Here is a 17,305-nt window from a genome sequence, read left to right as displayed (position 1 = left end):
CCTACAGGAAAGCTGAGGAGGGACTTTTTAGAAGGACATGTAGTGGCAGAACAATGAGAAATGGTTTTAAACTGGAAGAGGGTAGATTTAGACTAGATATCAGGAAGAAATTCTTTACTGTGAAGGTGGTGAGACACTGGAACAGGTTGTTCAGAGAGGCTGTGAAGGTTTCCTCAATTGAAGCACTCAAGGCCAGGCTGGATGGGGCTTTGAGCAACCTGGTCTAGAGGGAGGTGTCCCTACCCTGCTATAGCAGGGGGGTTGGAGCTAGATGATCTTAAAGGTCTCTTCCAACCCAAATCATTCTATGATTCCATGATTCCATGATATATACAAAGCTGCTTCTATCTAGTAAGCTGGTACTGGATCAGCCAACCCAGATGCAAGTATCTAATGTTTCCTTCTACTTTGAGGAGCTCAAACTCACATTTCCAATCCCATGAAGATGCCTTTAAAATCTGTGCCTTGCCAAATCTGACAGAAATCCTTCAGCATTTCACACAGAATTGCTGAATAGTTGAGGTTGACCTCTGGAGGCCATCTCTGGTCCACCTCTACTGCTCAAGTAGGGCGACCTACTTGAATTTGAGGAGAATTTGAGATCACAATAGAAAATAAGGGAAATCTGTAACTTGCTGGAAAATCCCCTCCCTCCAGTTTTGGTATTATGGTCTTCTCTGTTGCTACTAAGATCTGAAGTGGTTTGTTTTAATGTATTAGTATTCAGCTATTGATTTCACTATCTTTGATTACTAGTATTTCAGCTATTGATGTAATAACTACAGCACATGATTAGCGCATTGACAAATACATTTGATAGAATAGCAAATGAGATGCCATTAAGGATTCTGAATAAAAATCTCTTTTTCATCCCTCCACAAACTTTTATAAAACACTGTTGCTCTTAAGTGTGTATTCCAATGACACATCTCTTCTGGGTGTTATTCATACTACGCCCTGAAATGCAATTTCAGCAACTGGCAATGGGGCAGCAGCAGTCTATCTTGCAGTACACTTCATTTTCATCCATCCTTCTTACTACAGGATGAGCCATGAGTGTTGTGCAAGAAGTGATTATAGATCCCTCCAACAAGCTAGCAGTTCCTCAAAGTTGTGCAATGTGCAACTTACTATGTTAAATATAATTAATTTTGCTCTGCTTGATTTGTTGAAAGCAGATGATATGAAATGAACCTGGATCATGGATTCTATTTTCCCACATAAGACATTACCGTACCATTAACATTCTGCATAAAGGCTGAAAATGTAAAACTACCCTAGAAGGCAACCTTAGGATCTAGTTTTGTTCTAAAGATGTACTTAGTGAAACAGCTCACTGCTAAACAAGTAGATTTTTCTCCTTATATCTGCTAAGACATTTGTAACATATAATGTCTTGGAAAGCTACTTTATATATCCCTGCTAGCACTGCAGGGTGACTTGGACTGTCTTGTTTAACTTGTGTTAAGTTATAGTCAGTTACATTTTCTGTATATGTAATTAAATACACAACTTGCACAGCTATTAGAATTTAGTAGTAATTAAGTATGAAAAAAAGAAGTAGAAATGAAGAAGGGAATGAAAGTTTTCATGTTAGCAACATAATAGTTCAAAGCGCTTTCAGCCAATTGAGACAAGGCAACTCCATTCCATTCCTTCAGGTACAGCACAGAATGATAGCACAGAAAGGATGTTGTTTAGTGCAAACTCAGGAGCCGAGTTTTTGATTTTGTTTCTTTTAGGCATCTCATTCTGAAGGAAAGCGTTGGGCTTACTTCCTAGTCTCCAGTTAGGTGCAGAAATACTGCTGTGGACACAGATCTAGTGCCTCTTCTGACATGGCCAAACATCTCTGCAATAATTGTTCTTTCATATTCTCTTTTAATGGAAAAAATACACAGTGCTGTGTTTGCTTTTTTAACTTAACTTTTTTAGTCATACATGTGCATAATTCTCATTTACATTGCAGAATATTAAAGAAGTGGGCCCTGAATTTCAGTATTGCAAGTCAACATTCAGTTCTCAGGTGTAAGCAGCTTACAGTTTAACTACATTCTGTTGCATCACACGCAGGCTGGAATAAATGGCATAATTGGTACCAATTTTTCAAATTCTCCTGTTTCTGCAATACACACCATGAAAATTATTTGCCCTTCCTTTATGGATTGATTTAGTATGCATTTTACTGACAGTAACAAAGAAAAATAATAGCAGCTGTGGGCAGTGGGACAAGCCTGCAGAAGAGTAAAATAATCTGTATTTTAGAGTATGCCATTGTTTTTTTTTTTTTTCTTTTCAATATTCTTTATTGTCTCATTCTACATTCTGTGGATTATAAAATAAATGTTAAAAAAATCTCAAACCTGTGGCATGTAGTAATGTTCAGGATTTTTCTAGTTCTGTTAAGATCCTGATCACTCTTTAGTGAGAGTGAAAGGATATAGGAGAGATGCAAACATGTTCACTGGACACACTATCACACTACTTAGTAGTTGATGATCTGCATGGGTGTTTTTATGTTCATGTTATATATGTCTATAATTTCATAATTCTAAACCCTAAAAATGTGATGCAAGTTACTTAGGAGTAAAACATTATATATTTAGTCTTGACTCTCTGGAACAACACTGATGCTACTTTTGAAGGCATGTAGCTGTAAGAAGAATCTCTGTGCTATTCTAATATAAAAAAGAAAAACCACACCAGGAAATACTTTCTATGAGATTAATGAATATATTAATACACTCTTGAAGCTTTATTCCCATTTATGAATAAATTATGGACCTAACTACAAAGACATTCAACTTTTGGGTAAATCTAGTTTTTACTAACACAATCTAAATTTTTCAAATATATTAGATGGCTGACAGCTATCTAAATGATTTTTTTTCTATATTTGTTCAGGAAATTCTGCAAGTAAGAATGACCACAGCAGTCTTATGGTAACAATCAAAAGATGAGATATGTTCTTTGTCTCACTATAGCTATCAAGATCGATAACTACTCCATAAGATCAAGCACATTAACATTGAAACTTGTCATAAATCTGTGATTCGAAAAAGCTCCCTTCACCACTTCAAAAGTGGTTTTCTTTTTCCTTGGAAAAGCCTAGAAGATGGCAGAAACTGTGTATTGTCAAATAAGTAGTGATAGATCTCAATATGAGAAATGTGTGCAATAACCATGGTGGTCAGAAGCCTTGGATTTAGCCTGAAAACCAAAAAATGTACGTCTCTTCTCTTCAGACTTAGTATATAATTATCACAAGGTTAAAATTGTGATTTCAAAGCCTATAAATATCTAGGAACATGGTATTTCTTCTCCTGCCTCATGGCTTTCTAGAGTACTGAATAGTTTTATTTTGCTGTTGTTCTCTATCAAAGGGTATCTATTTTGAGATATCTATTTAAATGCAATATCATCAGAGAGTTAAGGATAGTTTTGAAGTCCCCTACGTGACAATGCTCTTGATCCCTCTCACTGGATGAATCACAGCACCCAAGAATGGCTGAGGCTGGCAGTGATAAGGCACCTCTGGGTCCATCAGGCCCAACCACTGCTCCATCAGGGACACCAGAGCATGGGCCCAGGCCCACGTCCAGGTGGCTGCTGAAGGTCTCTGAGGAGCAGACCCCACATGGCAGCCTGTGTCAGTGCTCCATCACCTGCACAGCACAGAAGTGCTCCTAGTGTTCTGAGGGAACATCCTGTGTTCCAGTTTGTGCCCATTGCCTCTTGTCCTGGCACTGGGCACCACAGAAGAGAGCCTGGCTCTGTCCCCTTGATACCCTCCCTTCAGATATTGATCCATATTGCTGAGATCTTCCCTAAGCCTTTTCTTCCATAGGTTGAACAGCCCCAGCTCTCAGCCTCTCCTCACAGGAGAGGGGCTCCAGGCCCTCTGTCGTATTCATTGCCATGTGCTGGGACTCTCCCCACTATGTCCTGGTCCCTTTTGTGCTGCGGGAAGGAGATGCAACTGGACAAAGTGTTCACCAGTGCTGAGTAGATGAGAAGGATTGCTGCTCTTAACTTGCCAATAGCACTCCTTATTTCCCTAGCTTAATTTTATGCTCCAACTTTAAAATAAGGGAGAAGTGCAGGAAGCTGAGCATATACCTATTATTGTTACACAAGTAGCATTAATGATCAGGACTGCTGAGGGGTCTGGAGCACAGGCGTTATGAGGAGCAGTTGAGGGAACTGGGATTGTTCAGCCTGGAGGAAGCTCAGGGGAGACCTCATCCGCTCAGAACGGAGGCCCAGGCCGGCTCCCCCCCGCCCGCTGCCAGGGGAACGGCCAAACGGCCGCCGGCAGCCCCCTCACCACCCACCGCCCGGCGGAGCCGTGAGTAGCGGGAGGCGGCGCTGCCGTCGCCGGCGGTGGGGAGGGCTGCGCAGCCTCGGCTGTGGCGGAGAGCCGGGGGGACGTGTGGGGCCCTGGCTGCTTGCCTGTCTCGGGGGGAGTACTGCTCGTGGCTACAACGGATATACCCGAGCTTTCTGATGTGCGACTTAAACAGGGTTCTCAGCCTTCTGTTTCAAATACCTAATGCTTTGCATGACTTCCTTACTGAAGTCATTACATGACTCATTTCTGAAGATGAGTCTGAGATTAAAGTTTAGGGTTTTTGCCCCTTGGTGTTTATAGCAATTACTCTCTGGTAGTTTTTTCCTCTCTTTTTAGAAAACAACATGTCTAAGGGTAGAAAATGTGGAAGGAGTAGGTGTGAAAGCTGTACCAGAGTTTGGTTACCTTCCAAAAGCTCAGGGGTTATTATCTGAAGAATGGAGTTTCACTCCACAGAAGCACCGTGTCGGAGCAGACTTTGAAGATAGTCTGTCTTGTTATTTCTTTTGGAAAGTAATTAACGAGGAATAGGGGAATTCGTGACAGGTTTAGTGAACATGACTTAGCTCACAATGTTGTGAAGTTCTAGTCAGATTCCAGTTGTGGGAACCTGGGTGAATATTGAGGAAATATGCATCAAGCATCTTAAAGCATCAGCTGTCATGTTTCACCAAAATATATTCTTGTCAACAGTCCTTTTTTGCAAGTTCTTCCCTATTGGTCATACTGAGATGTGGTTTGGAAGTTGAGAGGTTGGTCATGATCCCAAGTGAAAATCCAGCATGTGATCATGTTGGTTAGGGAACTAAGCTATTCTTCCAAATTGCCCTGCTTGTGAAATGCACCATGCTTGCTAACACAATGAAATACTTTTTGAATATGTTTTTGGGAATTTAGAGATCTGCTGAGGTTGTGGAGGTGTTTGATCTACAGCCTTTTAAGATTGCTTCTCATGAACTTGTAGCCTCTTTCTTTAGTGTGATAGTACCAGTGTTAAATGAAGAAATCAATTTCAGTTTGGACATGAAACAGAGAACTTTCTTATTGCTCTTTCAGTACCTGCTGCAGTTTTGGATGAAATTATCATTTGGAAGATTGTGATCCACACAGAAGTTAATACTGCTGCGTTTGCCCCCAAATATTTTGTATCATCTGTTAAAATCCCATGGAAGTTTTGGTGAAATTGACTTAAACGGCAATTAAATTTTTCCTGATATTTTCAAGATTCATACTGAAGGATTATGCTTGATATTAAAAGAGAGTTCAGAGTAGAAATAGATATTAAATGGTTAAGAATGATCATTATTTGTAAAGTGACAGAAATCTCATAAGGCAGAGAAGTCTGCTTATCTGTTCCAGCTTTCTGTGGGTTTCCTGATTTGGCATCACTATGCTAGTTGCAGCAGGAAACCACTGAGATTAGGGGGTGTGCAGGCACAGTGATTTACAACCACTTTAGAATTCTGTATCTCAAAGTTGGACATTAGACACTTTGCAGAATAAAGTCTGGTTTGCTGTATCTTTCGCCTTCACAGCATAAGCAAGAAAAAATGAGAAACTAAGAAAATTTGAATCACTGAGAACTTTCTGTTTGACTTCAAGGGACTTGATACACAACCCACTAACTGTGGTAAGGTAGATACTGCATTACAGTAAATCTCCTACTCCTAGGCTAGCTTCAAGCATGTAGAAGGAAGGACCTTCTATCGGTGTAGTTCATCACTCACATTAAGGAAATGCAACAAGCATTATGCCAGTCTGTGCATGTGGATAGGAAATTTAAGTATTTACATGAACTTTGATCTGTGTACACTCTGTGAACTCTTACGTATTTGAGAACATAACTGTGGTGAAAGAATTCAGAGACAGAACGAGTAACTCTAGCAAGAAAAAAAAAAAGCCTCTTCCACATTCTTTTTGCTCAAATATGTAATAAAATCTCATGAAGTTGTGTTTTCTTTTTTTAATATTTAATTCATTTTATTCTGTACTTTTGGCTTTGTCTGAAAATTTAAGTTTAATTCCTGAATCATAGAGCACAAGCGATGAGTAAAGTTAACAGCCACATTTCATGGGTAAAAAGATTTATGATTCAGGATGTGTCACTCTGGAAGGTAGATAATAAGGAAGCATGAGCTCGAGAAAACAGCGGCTCGACTCAGCTTGAGGGTACTGCTGATTCCTTAGTTATCAGTCTTCTTTTTTTCTTGTCATGTAAAACTTTGACTTGGAGCTGTCATCTTCTAAGGGTGTCTCGCAGGATGGGAACAGGAATGTGCTCTTAATGTAGCTATATTGAAATGTGTATGTTAGCCTTTCCTTTTGAATGTTTATAAACAGACCGCCTGAAAATGTATAGTAAAAAATAACATTCTATTTTATTTTTAACAAGATTTTCTATTAATTTTATTTTTTTAAACAAGGCAGCATCAAGAATTAATTAGCTGCTCAGATCTGAGCAGTGCCACGAAACACATCTTGCCCCAGCTGAACAAAGGAATGCTTTTATGGTTACTCAGCACTTGCTTTGGAGCTTGGCGAGATCTCTTTAAGCTAGAAAATGCACAGATGCAATTTCATGTTATTTAGCAGTGTGTTGTCTTCATTTTTCTTAAATTTTAAATAGACTGCACGAGCCTGCCAAATTTTCAACTCTTTCTTTTTTTCTAATCTTTCCGACTAAACTACTTATATAATATACATGGTAGCTAAAATAACCACTTAACTGCAAGTTTCCTCCTAAACATAAAAGAATAAAGTACATGCAACTGGATGGAAAATCAAATTGAGATGGATGCAGCATTTTAAATGCTTTTTTCTTCATTTTTTCAGATTTTCAATATTTACTTTTTTAGAGCAGCATGGCTTTGTCCTGCTAGGAACATGCCGTTTCTTACTGGTGGCACTGAGGAACAATGGAGGTGCTCTGAGCAGCCACACCGCAGGAGCTTTCCACATGCCTCCACTGGGACACAGTGCCTTGCTGGGAAGAGCTGCAAGCACTGTGCAGGACAGGATCATCTACAATTTGAAATGGTCTGGAGAAGTCAGGGAATAGGGTGTAAATAAGTAAAAACAAGTACGAAGTACTATGTTCTATGCACATTATTTATATTTAGCAGAAGAAAGTGCTAGGTAAGGTAGTAGAAGATCCATAGCTTATAGTGCTAGACACAACAACCAGTATCCTGCTATTGTCACAGAACCAAGGGTTACACCAGGATATGAAACCAAAAGCATTGTGTAATACTTCCATTCTTCTTAGCACTGAGGCATCAGCTGGAAAGCCATGTCCTTTTCAGGACACGTCTGGAATGACCTGGACCAGCTGAAAAGAATGTGGAGGAAAGCAGTGGAAAAACAATAACAATATACAGGTAGAGGGGTTAGAAGAATTTTATCTGTTTAGTGTATAACAGGGAAGAGAAAGCAGTTCTCAAATGTTAAATAAACTGTTTACAAGATGAAAGTAATCCATTATTTTCTGTGTCCACAGAGATACGACAAGATTACATTATACTTTAGGAAAGCTGACTAATGGTGAAGCTGGTTGAGTTTGGTTTAACTTTGCAAAGATTCTTTATAAAAATTGTCACTAAAAGATTTTAAAGCAGGTTCAACAACATTTGTTAGAAATGGTTTGGATTTAGTTAAAACTGCCTTGGATCTTTCTGTTAATTGAGGCATTATTTTGCAAATGAAATCTGTCTTCACATTCTACTATGCTCCAAAAAAGAAAGAAAGTTTCTACTTAGTTTTACTCCCTTCTGTTCTGTTGTGGAATTTTGAAAGTGCTTAATTAAATATACAATTTCTTTTTTTCGCTTTACAGATCCTCCGTCATTTTGTCCTTATGTTGTCCCATTCCAGTTTTAGTTCTATGTCTCATCTATCCTTTTTCTTTTCCCTTTAAATTTGTCATTTATTCTGCATTATGTTCTGAACTTTTCAATAATTACCTTTCCATACTTCATAATAAGTTTTTCAGCTTTGCCTTGCAAACACCCTTCATTCCTGTGAATTAATTCCCTCTCACCCACTATACTTCAGCATTGCCAGCATCCTCATGCTTTTCTCTTTTTGGTCCCTTTTTGTCTTTTTTTTCTTTTTTTTTTTTTCTTTCTTTTTTTTTTCTTTTTTTGGTCTTTTTTTTTTTTTATCTTGGCATGTGCAAGATGTTTCTTTCTCTTTGTCCTCTACCTAATTCTAAAATTGTGAAGTTTAAGATCCCTCTAAAAAAGAAATGGGTTTTCCATTTTTGATGGAAAGATTATAAAATAAATCACTACAGTCACTTCAGGTAGCCTCCACTTAAGTAGCTGTTTTTGGTTTATCTAAGGAAATGAGTATGCCATCTCTGTACATCGTCTGTCAGTACTTGTCCTCCAGAAGCTTTTCAAACATAATGTCAGATCTCTACAACTATCTGAAAGAAGGTTGTAGAGAGGAGATTGGCCTTTTTTTCCTACATAACTAGTGATAGGATGAGAAGAAATGGCCTCAAATTGCACTGATGAGATTCAGGTTGGATATTAGGAAAAATTCTCAGAAAGAGTGGTGAGGAATTCAAACAGGCTGCCCAGGGAGTGGTGGAGTCACTGTCTCTGAAGGTGTTTAAGAAACATGTGGATGTGGCACTGAGGGACGTGGTTAGTGGGCATGGTGGGGATGGCTGATGGTTGGACTGGGAGATCTTAGAGGTCTTTTTCAACTTTAATGATTCTGTGATTCTATGAAATTTCAACCAGATTTGATGGGTTAGAGTCTCAAAGATGTTGAGTTCTTCCAAGTTTCATGAAATCTGGCAGCTAAGTAGGGGGAGGAAATACTCAAATTATTTTCTCCCCTGTAAGAAAGAAGCTATAAATTAACTCTACATATTCTGCAGGGTAGCGGTCTGCTGGCTAATCCACTGTCTTTCTGGTTTGCCAGTCAACATCTGTGAAGCTCCAAACCACTCTTACTACATGCGCGTGTCTGGAGGGAATAGCTAAGGAAGCTGTGTTGATCAGACTCTTTGGAAGATCCAGGAAGAATGGGGTTTCTTTGGGGGATCTGTGTAAAATCAGACTTCATTGATTCTAATGGTTATGGGAAGTGCTGCCTTTTTGGGCTGTAAGAAGTTTTTAGCGGATTTTCTCTGCTCTTTGCAGTAACGGAGAGCCTATCAGGTGTTAAAAAATAACCATTTCTAAATACTAAAATAGTCTTTCATTCATATGTTATTCCGGGCTAATCCTCTTTTTATCTTCTCTTTTTTATGGAAACCTGTTATCCTTCAAAATTTGGCTGGATCACTTCCTCAAATTCATTAAGGATTCTACCCATTAATCTTTGCGAATGTGCAGAGTAGATACCAGACAGTCTGGGGAAGCCAGGTAAGCCAACAGTGACACTGTTGATACTTGAAGTTAGAATACTGTGTGCTAAAGAAGGTTTTGGACTTTGGACTCTTTTTTTTTTTTTTTTTTTTTTTTTTTTTTTCCCAGAGCTTAACAGCTTAAGAAAAAGTTTTAAATTTCCAAGAATTAAAGTTGAGATGAAGTCTATATACATATATATATATGTATTTACCTAGGACTTATTTATTTTTCTGTTTTGTATTACCAAACTCTGAAATTCTGGTGTTTGTAGTTCTGAATATTAAAATGAAAGGTACTGATGATAATGAACTTGAATAGTGTAAGGTGATTCTAAAACAGCTAACTCAGAGCTAAGATACTGAGCAGACAAAGCTTGGAAAGGAAAATAATGGAATAATTCTAGTGTTGAGGTAGAAGCATGCAAGTCCAATGGTCCTACCTTTCATGTGCCCACAAGGTTGTCATTGGTTGGCTTGTTGGTTTTTTTCATGTTGTTTGGTTTGTGGTTTTTTGTTTGTTTTTTGGTTTCTTTATGCATTTTTTTTTCCTTTAAGATGCTTATGATTCATTCTGACAGCTGATAAGGAAGTGTAGGGGAGTTTGCAGCTAAATCACAGACTGGTTGAGTTGACTTAATTTGTCCCTGCTGGATGTATGTTTTAATGCAGTTGAGAAAATGATGCTCTCCTAAGACTGGGTGTCAGCATGCCTAGAGTAGTCTTTCCTTTGCTACTATTTCTTGAAAGTAAAGAAACAGGTAAATTTATTCTTATTCAATGTGAAACTCATTGCAATTGAAAAGGAAGTAAGTTTGTCACAGGCTGTTGGTTTTTTTTTCTGAAATTTCTTTAGCAATTTCAGGATGTTTTTTTATTAATGTATTTTTTATTACAAAATAGTATTTTGATTTTAATGTTAACAGAAATGACTTAATTATCACTCAGTAAAAGACAAACAGTAATTAACCGTGTGGTTTAATAGAATGCAGAATAATATATTCTAAGTGTAAAAGCAAAGAGAATGAATTAAACAAGTATGTTATGCATTGTATCTGTTAATACTTGATCTCATTTTTTGTTTCTTCATTACCCTATTTTTTAAAAATGGAGTTCAAAAGTGTCAACATTTCTAATGCTCAGAATAGGAGATGTGATTTGTATGAACATATGCAGCAATTATGCCAAAACTAAATTTCTTCCATTCTGTGGTTACTATGGTAACCAATATTTACTGTATTTCATTTAGACATATACAGCAGAATAGAAAATGCTAGGTTTAAGCTTTAGTAATGTTTGCAATATATATATATATATATATAGTGCTATTGTACATGATATTTTAATTATGGATAAAGAGATGGATCAAATAACTAACATGCTTAGTAGCCTGAGCATTGGTAGTAATCATCTTTAAAACATTTTTGAATGATTCTTCTGGTAATGGAATTTCAGGTGCTCATTTCTAATAATTGAATTGAATTCGCTTTTTGCTTGAGCACAGAGATTGTTCCTACCACTGTCAGATCTCTTTGACCTCTCAAGAAAAAGAAAGAGATTAATATGAGGGATGCTCCAAAAGTAGTGCCTTCTATTTTATGATGTTGGCACACAATGTCAGAGGTGGATGTTGGAGGCATTGCAGTAGAGGTTGACCCTTCCCACCAGTTCTCCGTTATGTTTTGCTTCTGTACTACATATAGCAACAGAGGGGCAGTCTGACAAAATGGCGTCTGACCTGGAAGTGTGTGGGAAGCAAAGTTGTGTCACTAAATTCCTCCATGCAGAAAAAATGGCACCCATTGAAATACATGAACGCTTGCTGAACGTTTATGGAGACCAACCAGTGGATGTGAGCACAGTGAGGCAGTGGTGTCTTTCAGCAGTGGTGACACTGACAGTGGGTCATCTCTGCTTGTGCAGATGTTTATGAGCATGGCATTCAGGCTCTTGTTCACCTCTGGCGAAAATGCAGAGCTAGTGATGGTGACTGTGTTGAAAAATAGTGTTTTGTAGCTGAGAATTTGCTCGGACAAATAGTGCTATTGTGCTCTTTGTATCTGTAGGAAGTAAATAGAAGGAATTCTTTTCAGAGTGACCTACATATAACGTTTTTTTCTTATCATTAGGCTGCAAAATACTGCACAATAATGCTTGAAACACAACTGTTTTCCTATTCTTCTAAGGACACTGATGAGCCGCCCCAAGGTATATCAATATATCTTCTAGTATACGGTTTTCAAATAGCTTAATGAAGAGCTTAAATTTAAGACATATGTTATTATATTCAATTTTTTATTTTAATAGTGTGCAATGCTAGTTCTCTTTTGTGGTTTTTATCTGTTACGCTTCTCAAAATTCTTCATAGCAATTATGCTTTTGTATACTTTGAATGTCAGTCATTCACTTACTGGTGTCACTCAATCATCTAATCACAGTTCAGTTTTTCTATCTAGAGAAAACAAAATTAGCTGTATTTCACACGGCATTTACACTTTTTTTTAGATTTTAAGAAAAATCTAGTGAACAATTCCACTTTCTCACTGAGTTCTATATATAACTTGCTTTTACAAATGGCTTAGAAGACTTGTGACGTTGTTTGCTTTTACCCATGAAAACCAAGCGAGAGATTAATCTTATTTTATTAATGCTGTTCAGATATTTCTGATTTTTTGTTTGTTTGTTTGTTTAAGTTGAGGTATTCTTATATATATTAATGAGGCAAGGACATTACATAATTTTTACAATAAAATTAATATTCGTTTGGTTAACAGTAAAAAAAAAAATCAGCAGCAGAAGCAGCTAAATGAAATTGAAGTAATATTGATCTGGAAATGTGAACTTCTGTGGGCACAGAAAGATCCAAAGTCTATACATATGCTTAGTTAGGAAAGTGCAGTATAGGCATCCTGAGAAGGTTGCTGGCTCTAGAAACAGGCTGAGAAAGATCCTGTGAGGTAGTTTTTGATACCCATTTTAGTGGCCTCTGTTTTTCAAACAAAATTTTGTAAACTGTCTATTCCATTCTAATAAAGCTATTTGCTGTAAAATAAGGTCAAAAGTGCCTTATGTAACCCACAGCCTTCTGATCTTCTAGTCTGATTATTTTAATTAAGACACTGAGAGATTATTCTTAAAACAAAACAAAACACAAAACAACAACCCACAAACTGTATGAAGATTGTCTGCTAATGTATCTATTTTACTGTGTAATCCCTATAAATATTATTGTTATTTTTGGTAAATCTCCAACACACATTAAAGCATGTGTTGCCCTGAACATAAGTTAAGGTTCCATGTTTGTAGGACAACTGCTTACACTTTTTAGATGGTCTGCTGCTAGGTTTCATTGTCTTGTGGTGATTCCTTATGACTTTTATTAGAGACCTCTGCAGTCAGATTCCCTTCTGTGTATCAGTTAAATAGATAACATTCAGTAGTGTGACAGAGTATGTTTTATTTATGTCATTATAAGGCTAGCGTACTTGAAAGAAAAGGTAGCTGTGAAATCTGTGTGTTCCTATGAAACGGTTCATATGTGCTATGTAGCTTTAATTTCCCAACTCCAGAACTACTGTTCTGGAACTTTATCCCTTCATGAAATTGAAGCCAACGCTGATTGGAATTAAGTATCATATGCACAGGAGTTGGGTAAGCTTGCCTTTTTGGGCTGTAAGACCTCTTCTGTTTGGCTCTAGGCTTTTCTGCAGTAGCTGCCAGCCTTGCTTTTTAGGGTTTTGATATTATTCTTTCTCTTTGGACAAAATCCTCACTGAGGACTAACCAAAAGTCATCAAACTCAATCCATTTGGGATTCATTATATAAAATTAATTATTGAAAACTGATATTTTGACCTTCCCCCTTTTATTACATTTCATCTCTCTGACGTTATTCCATCATATTTTTTCATGCATTCATTAATCCCTCTCTTCTCATATTGAAAACAAATAGCCTTTTCTGCATAAAGTGTACATAGCAATAGATGCAGCTGTTGCATTCTCTTAGCCTGTGGTCAAGACTAATGTTTATCAGGTTCCAAATTAAGGAACAAAAATCAAGTATTAAACTATCTGGTATCAGCCTACAGGTAAAGCTTGGCAACATTCTGTATTCTCATTGTATCTGCAGATGAGTGGACCACCCCAAGGCAACGGAGCTGTGCTTTTGTAAATACCCCATTACCATGTATTAATAAAGCCATTCATCACATTCAAGAGTTGGAAGTAAAGATAGGGAGATACTTTCAACAGGTACATTTATGGTTGAAAATGGCCGAGTGCTTTTTATATCAAGTATATTTTAAAATAAGATTACTATGGTGATTTTCTCTCCTTTATAGTAAGCAGTGTTTTTTTTTTTTTTCCTAGAGAATACTTAACAATTCCTTGGTTACATTTTTTCTTCTCTCTTATTGAGAGCCATGAATTTGAAAATGTAATGGTCCTTTTTCTAGCAATATATGATGTTTTCCTAGCCTATATAGATTTTGTGAATAGAAACAAGAATAAAGGGAAGCTGAAAATGGGTAGGTAGATGAAAAAAGAATGCAATACATTCTGTTTTAAAGTACAGTAAAACCTTCTCATTAACTTCCTTGAGAATGTGGTTAGTGTTATTTAAATAATTCACATTGGAGTGTTTTCCAAATATTTAATAAGTTTTGTCTGTGCCTACACTGCAGTAAGAAGATCTGATTGCTACTGTTGCAGACAAGTTATATTTAAATAATTTAGCTCCAGTATTGACTGTGCTGTAATCACTGAGGTACATCAGGAAGACTATCACACTTTAGTCTTCTACGTTGTTAAATGCTCTGCAGTGAGATTTCTGCAGCTACAGTATAGGTACCGGAGGAATCCAAATTGGATAAGCTATAATGATATCTTGATATACAATATAGACGTAGATAGGGGATTTTGTACTGCCTTATTCACTTTTAGTTAAATAATGTGAGAACAGAAAAATTATTTGTGTGATAATTTTGTTATTAATATACATGAATTAAATGGATAAACACTGATCTGTCCAGATGTTCATTGATTTTAATGTATATGCAGTCTCTTGTGTATTTTCCAATTCTAACTTTGTGTAGCAACTTTAAAAATAATTTGCAGCCTCTAGACTGTGATGTTGTTACAACCATGATTTAAGATGAAGACAGACAAGGGGTTTCTGTAGTGTGTGTAGTTGTTTTTAAAAATCAAAATTAATCTTATATACTGAAATGAATGTACTCCTGCAAATATAGGGAGCCTTAGATTTTACATGTCTGCACGTGAGTTTGTTTTCATCCCTGCTAGTACATTAAATATCATCAGTAAATGTGTCCGATTGACATGGAAAACCTCATATGCACATTGCTATATTCTTACTCTGAAAAACAAGATAGACAGTATTGCAGTGCTTTGGAGACTGCTTTATCATTCTTTCTAATTCCTGAACTGTTTGGAAGCTGGGAATGATTTGGGTATGTGGTAATGGTAGCAATAAGTTTTTGTTACAATCAAGTTTCTGGGCCCAAAAAATTTGCCTGGCAGCTTTTAGTTTACTGTTCTGGACATTAATCTAATGAAGGAAAAGCATAGAAAGTTCAGACAGAAACTGTCCAATAGGTTTGAGATTAAATTACAGAGATTAAGTGTGGCAATACAATTAACAATGTAAAAGGATTTTAAAAAGCATTACAAAACTGAGTAATTTTTAACATGTACTTAGAAAGAATGGGTTTCATTACCAACCTTTTGGAGATGCTTTTCAGAATTCAAAAGCTTTGTAATTATTTTAAGATATTAAGAAACATAGATCTGTATGCACTCTGATTAGATCCTTTTACAATACAATGTTGAGTAGCCTTTTTATTAGGAAACAGAAAATTATGCATCATCTGAGATGTATAATGGAACTTGTCTTTTATTTTGCAGTATGACTATGTGTTTAAGGAGGAGAAAAAGCTGTGGTAAGAATTACGCATACAAAATCACACGAACTGTTGTGTTTGTTTTAATGTCAGGTAATCTTTTGATGAAAAATTAGTGTGACTATAATGCCTTCTCTGTGAACTTCAACGTTTAACAAGTTCTACTACTGTGTAAAACACATCTAAAATGAGCATTCACAGTGCCTACAGTAGCTCTTTTATTTCAGGAGACCAAAAGTGTTCATGCAGTATTATATCTTCCCTATTCTGTGTTTAATATTCGAAGATTCAAGGGGATCTTAGGACCCACCTAAATGATAACTTTTGTTGTGAAGTATAGTTCAGTTATTGATACTTCTGAAATTGTGCCTCATGAGGTACTTGAACACAGCTCAGTGTTCTCATTTTAAGCTCTCATTGCTTTAAGTTACAAGATACCCAAAACAGAGCTGATGGTGTAATTTTAAATTGAATGAATCATGATGTGGGCCATTTTATGATGTAGTTCTCATTACAGTGATTAAAAAGAAGAGTTTGAAGAGGAGAATGTATCTCATGCATTCAGCTTGTCCTGGCTGTTTTGCTCAACAGAGCATTTATTTCTCTGTGTATTTTTACTTTGTGTCAGATATGCCTACTGAGTCATTTTGTGTTTGCTTATTTATCCAACTCCTCTTCTCTGAACTTCTGCTTTTATATCTAATTTGAAATCTCTTCCATCACCAAGTCCCATTTTTCTTATCAAATGTCTTATTATTTTCCATTACTGGAATCTTCCCAGTACCTTAGATGCATTTTCAGTTGATCGAAGGAGGCTTCACACAATCAGTACATTTCTGTGGATTGCTTTCAACTCCGTACTTTCACATTATGCATGTATGTGTGGTGTACTAGTTTGACTATAGGTTTCATTTTGTCTTAGCTGCATGTGACAGGCCTGTATATGCTCTTTAACCTGCACACGTGGGCATATATTGGTGGTGGTTATCCTTCATCACCTTGTTCTCAACTCCAGTAGGCTAATGAGCCTCTTGAGGTTATCTGAGACTTCTGGTTTGCTTCTGTTCTTCTTTAATTATTTGGATTATTTCTCTCCCTCTCTCACTTGCAAGTTAGATTTATCCTGATCTTATTTTAACAAAAAACTCCTTTTTTTTTTTTTTTTCTGCTTTTGAATCTCTGAAGATTTCAAAAGCTTCTCTGCTGGAAACTGATGAAGCCATCGTGTTTCTAAAAAATCTTCAATTGTTTTTCTTCATTGTTGACCCTGAAATGATTACATCCCTTAAGCTGATAAAACTGAAACTACTTCTGACTTGCAGTGGCAATGTATCTGTGTCCGAGGGTGACACTTGATGTTTCTGCTGCTGAGAAGAGTCTGCAAAGTATAGAGTATATTGATCCTTTCAGTTCAGAACTTGGGCAGAATAACAACTTATCCTCAATGGTTTCTTTAGCAAGTATGTAAGAACAGAGTTGATCTGTGCAAGTACAAGATGTTAAGGAATCTATTTATGGTATTTCTGTAAACAAATGTAAGAAAAATCATTCATGTGGGAGTTATACAATTAAGAATTCTTTTGAATGACTTGCACTCCTTTGTTTTTTTTTTTAACAGTTATTCTATATAACTAAGCAATTAAGTTATAAGCCTGAAGAAAGGCACTTCTGACTTAG

General features: G+C 36.7%; 1 protein-coding gene across 1 annotated transcript in view; it reads left to right on the top strand.

Moving 5' to 3' along the window:
- CCDC178 (coiled-coil domain containing 178) overlaps positions 1-17,305 on the top strand; it is a 183,640-nt gene that overhangs the window by 17,430 nt on the left and 148,905 nt on the right. The window contains exons 3-6 of the mRNA XM_046928345.1: positions 9,668-9,729; positions 11,840-11,918; positions 13,840-13,961; positions 15,633-15,667. Coding sequence (XP_046784301.1) covers positions 9,668-9,729; positions 11,840-11,918; positions 13,840-13,961; positions 15,633-15,667 — 298 coding nt within the window. The remainder of the gene's footprint in view (positions 1-9,667; positions 9,730-11,839; positions 11,919-13,839; positions 13,962-15,632; positions 15,668-17,305) is intronic.

The sequence above is a fragment of the Gallus gallus genome, chromosome 2, assembly GCF_016699485.2.
Source record: "Gallus gallus isolate bGalGal1 chromosome 2, bGalGal1.mat.broiler.GRCg7b, whole genome shotgun sequence".
NCBI classification, from domain to species: domain Eukaryota; kingdom Metazoa; phylum Chordata; class Aves; order Galliformes; family Phasianidae; genus Gallus; species Gallus gallus.
The sequence above is the reverse complement of the archived record's forward strand: the minus strand, read 5'-3'. Positions and strand labels throughout refer to the sequence as shown.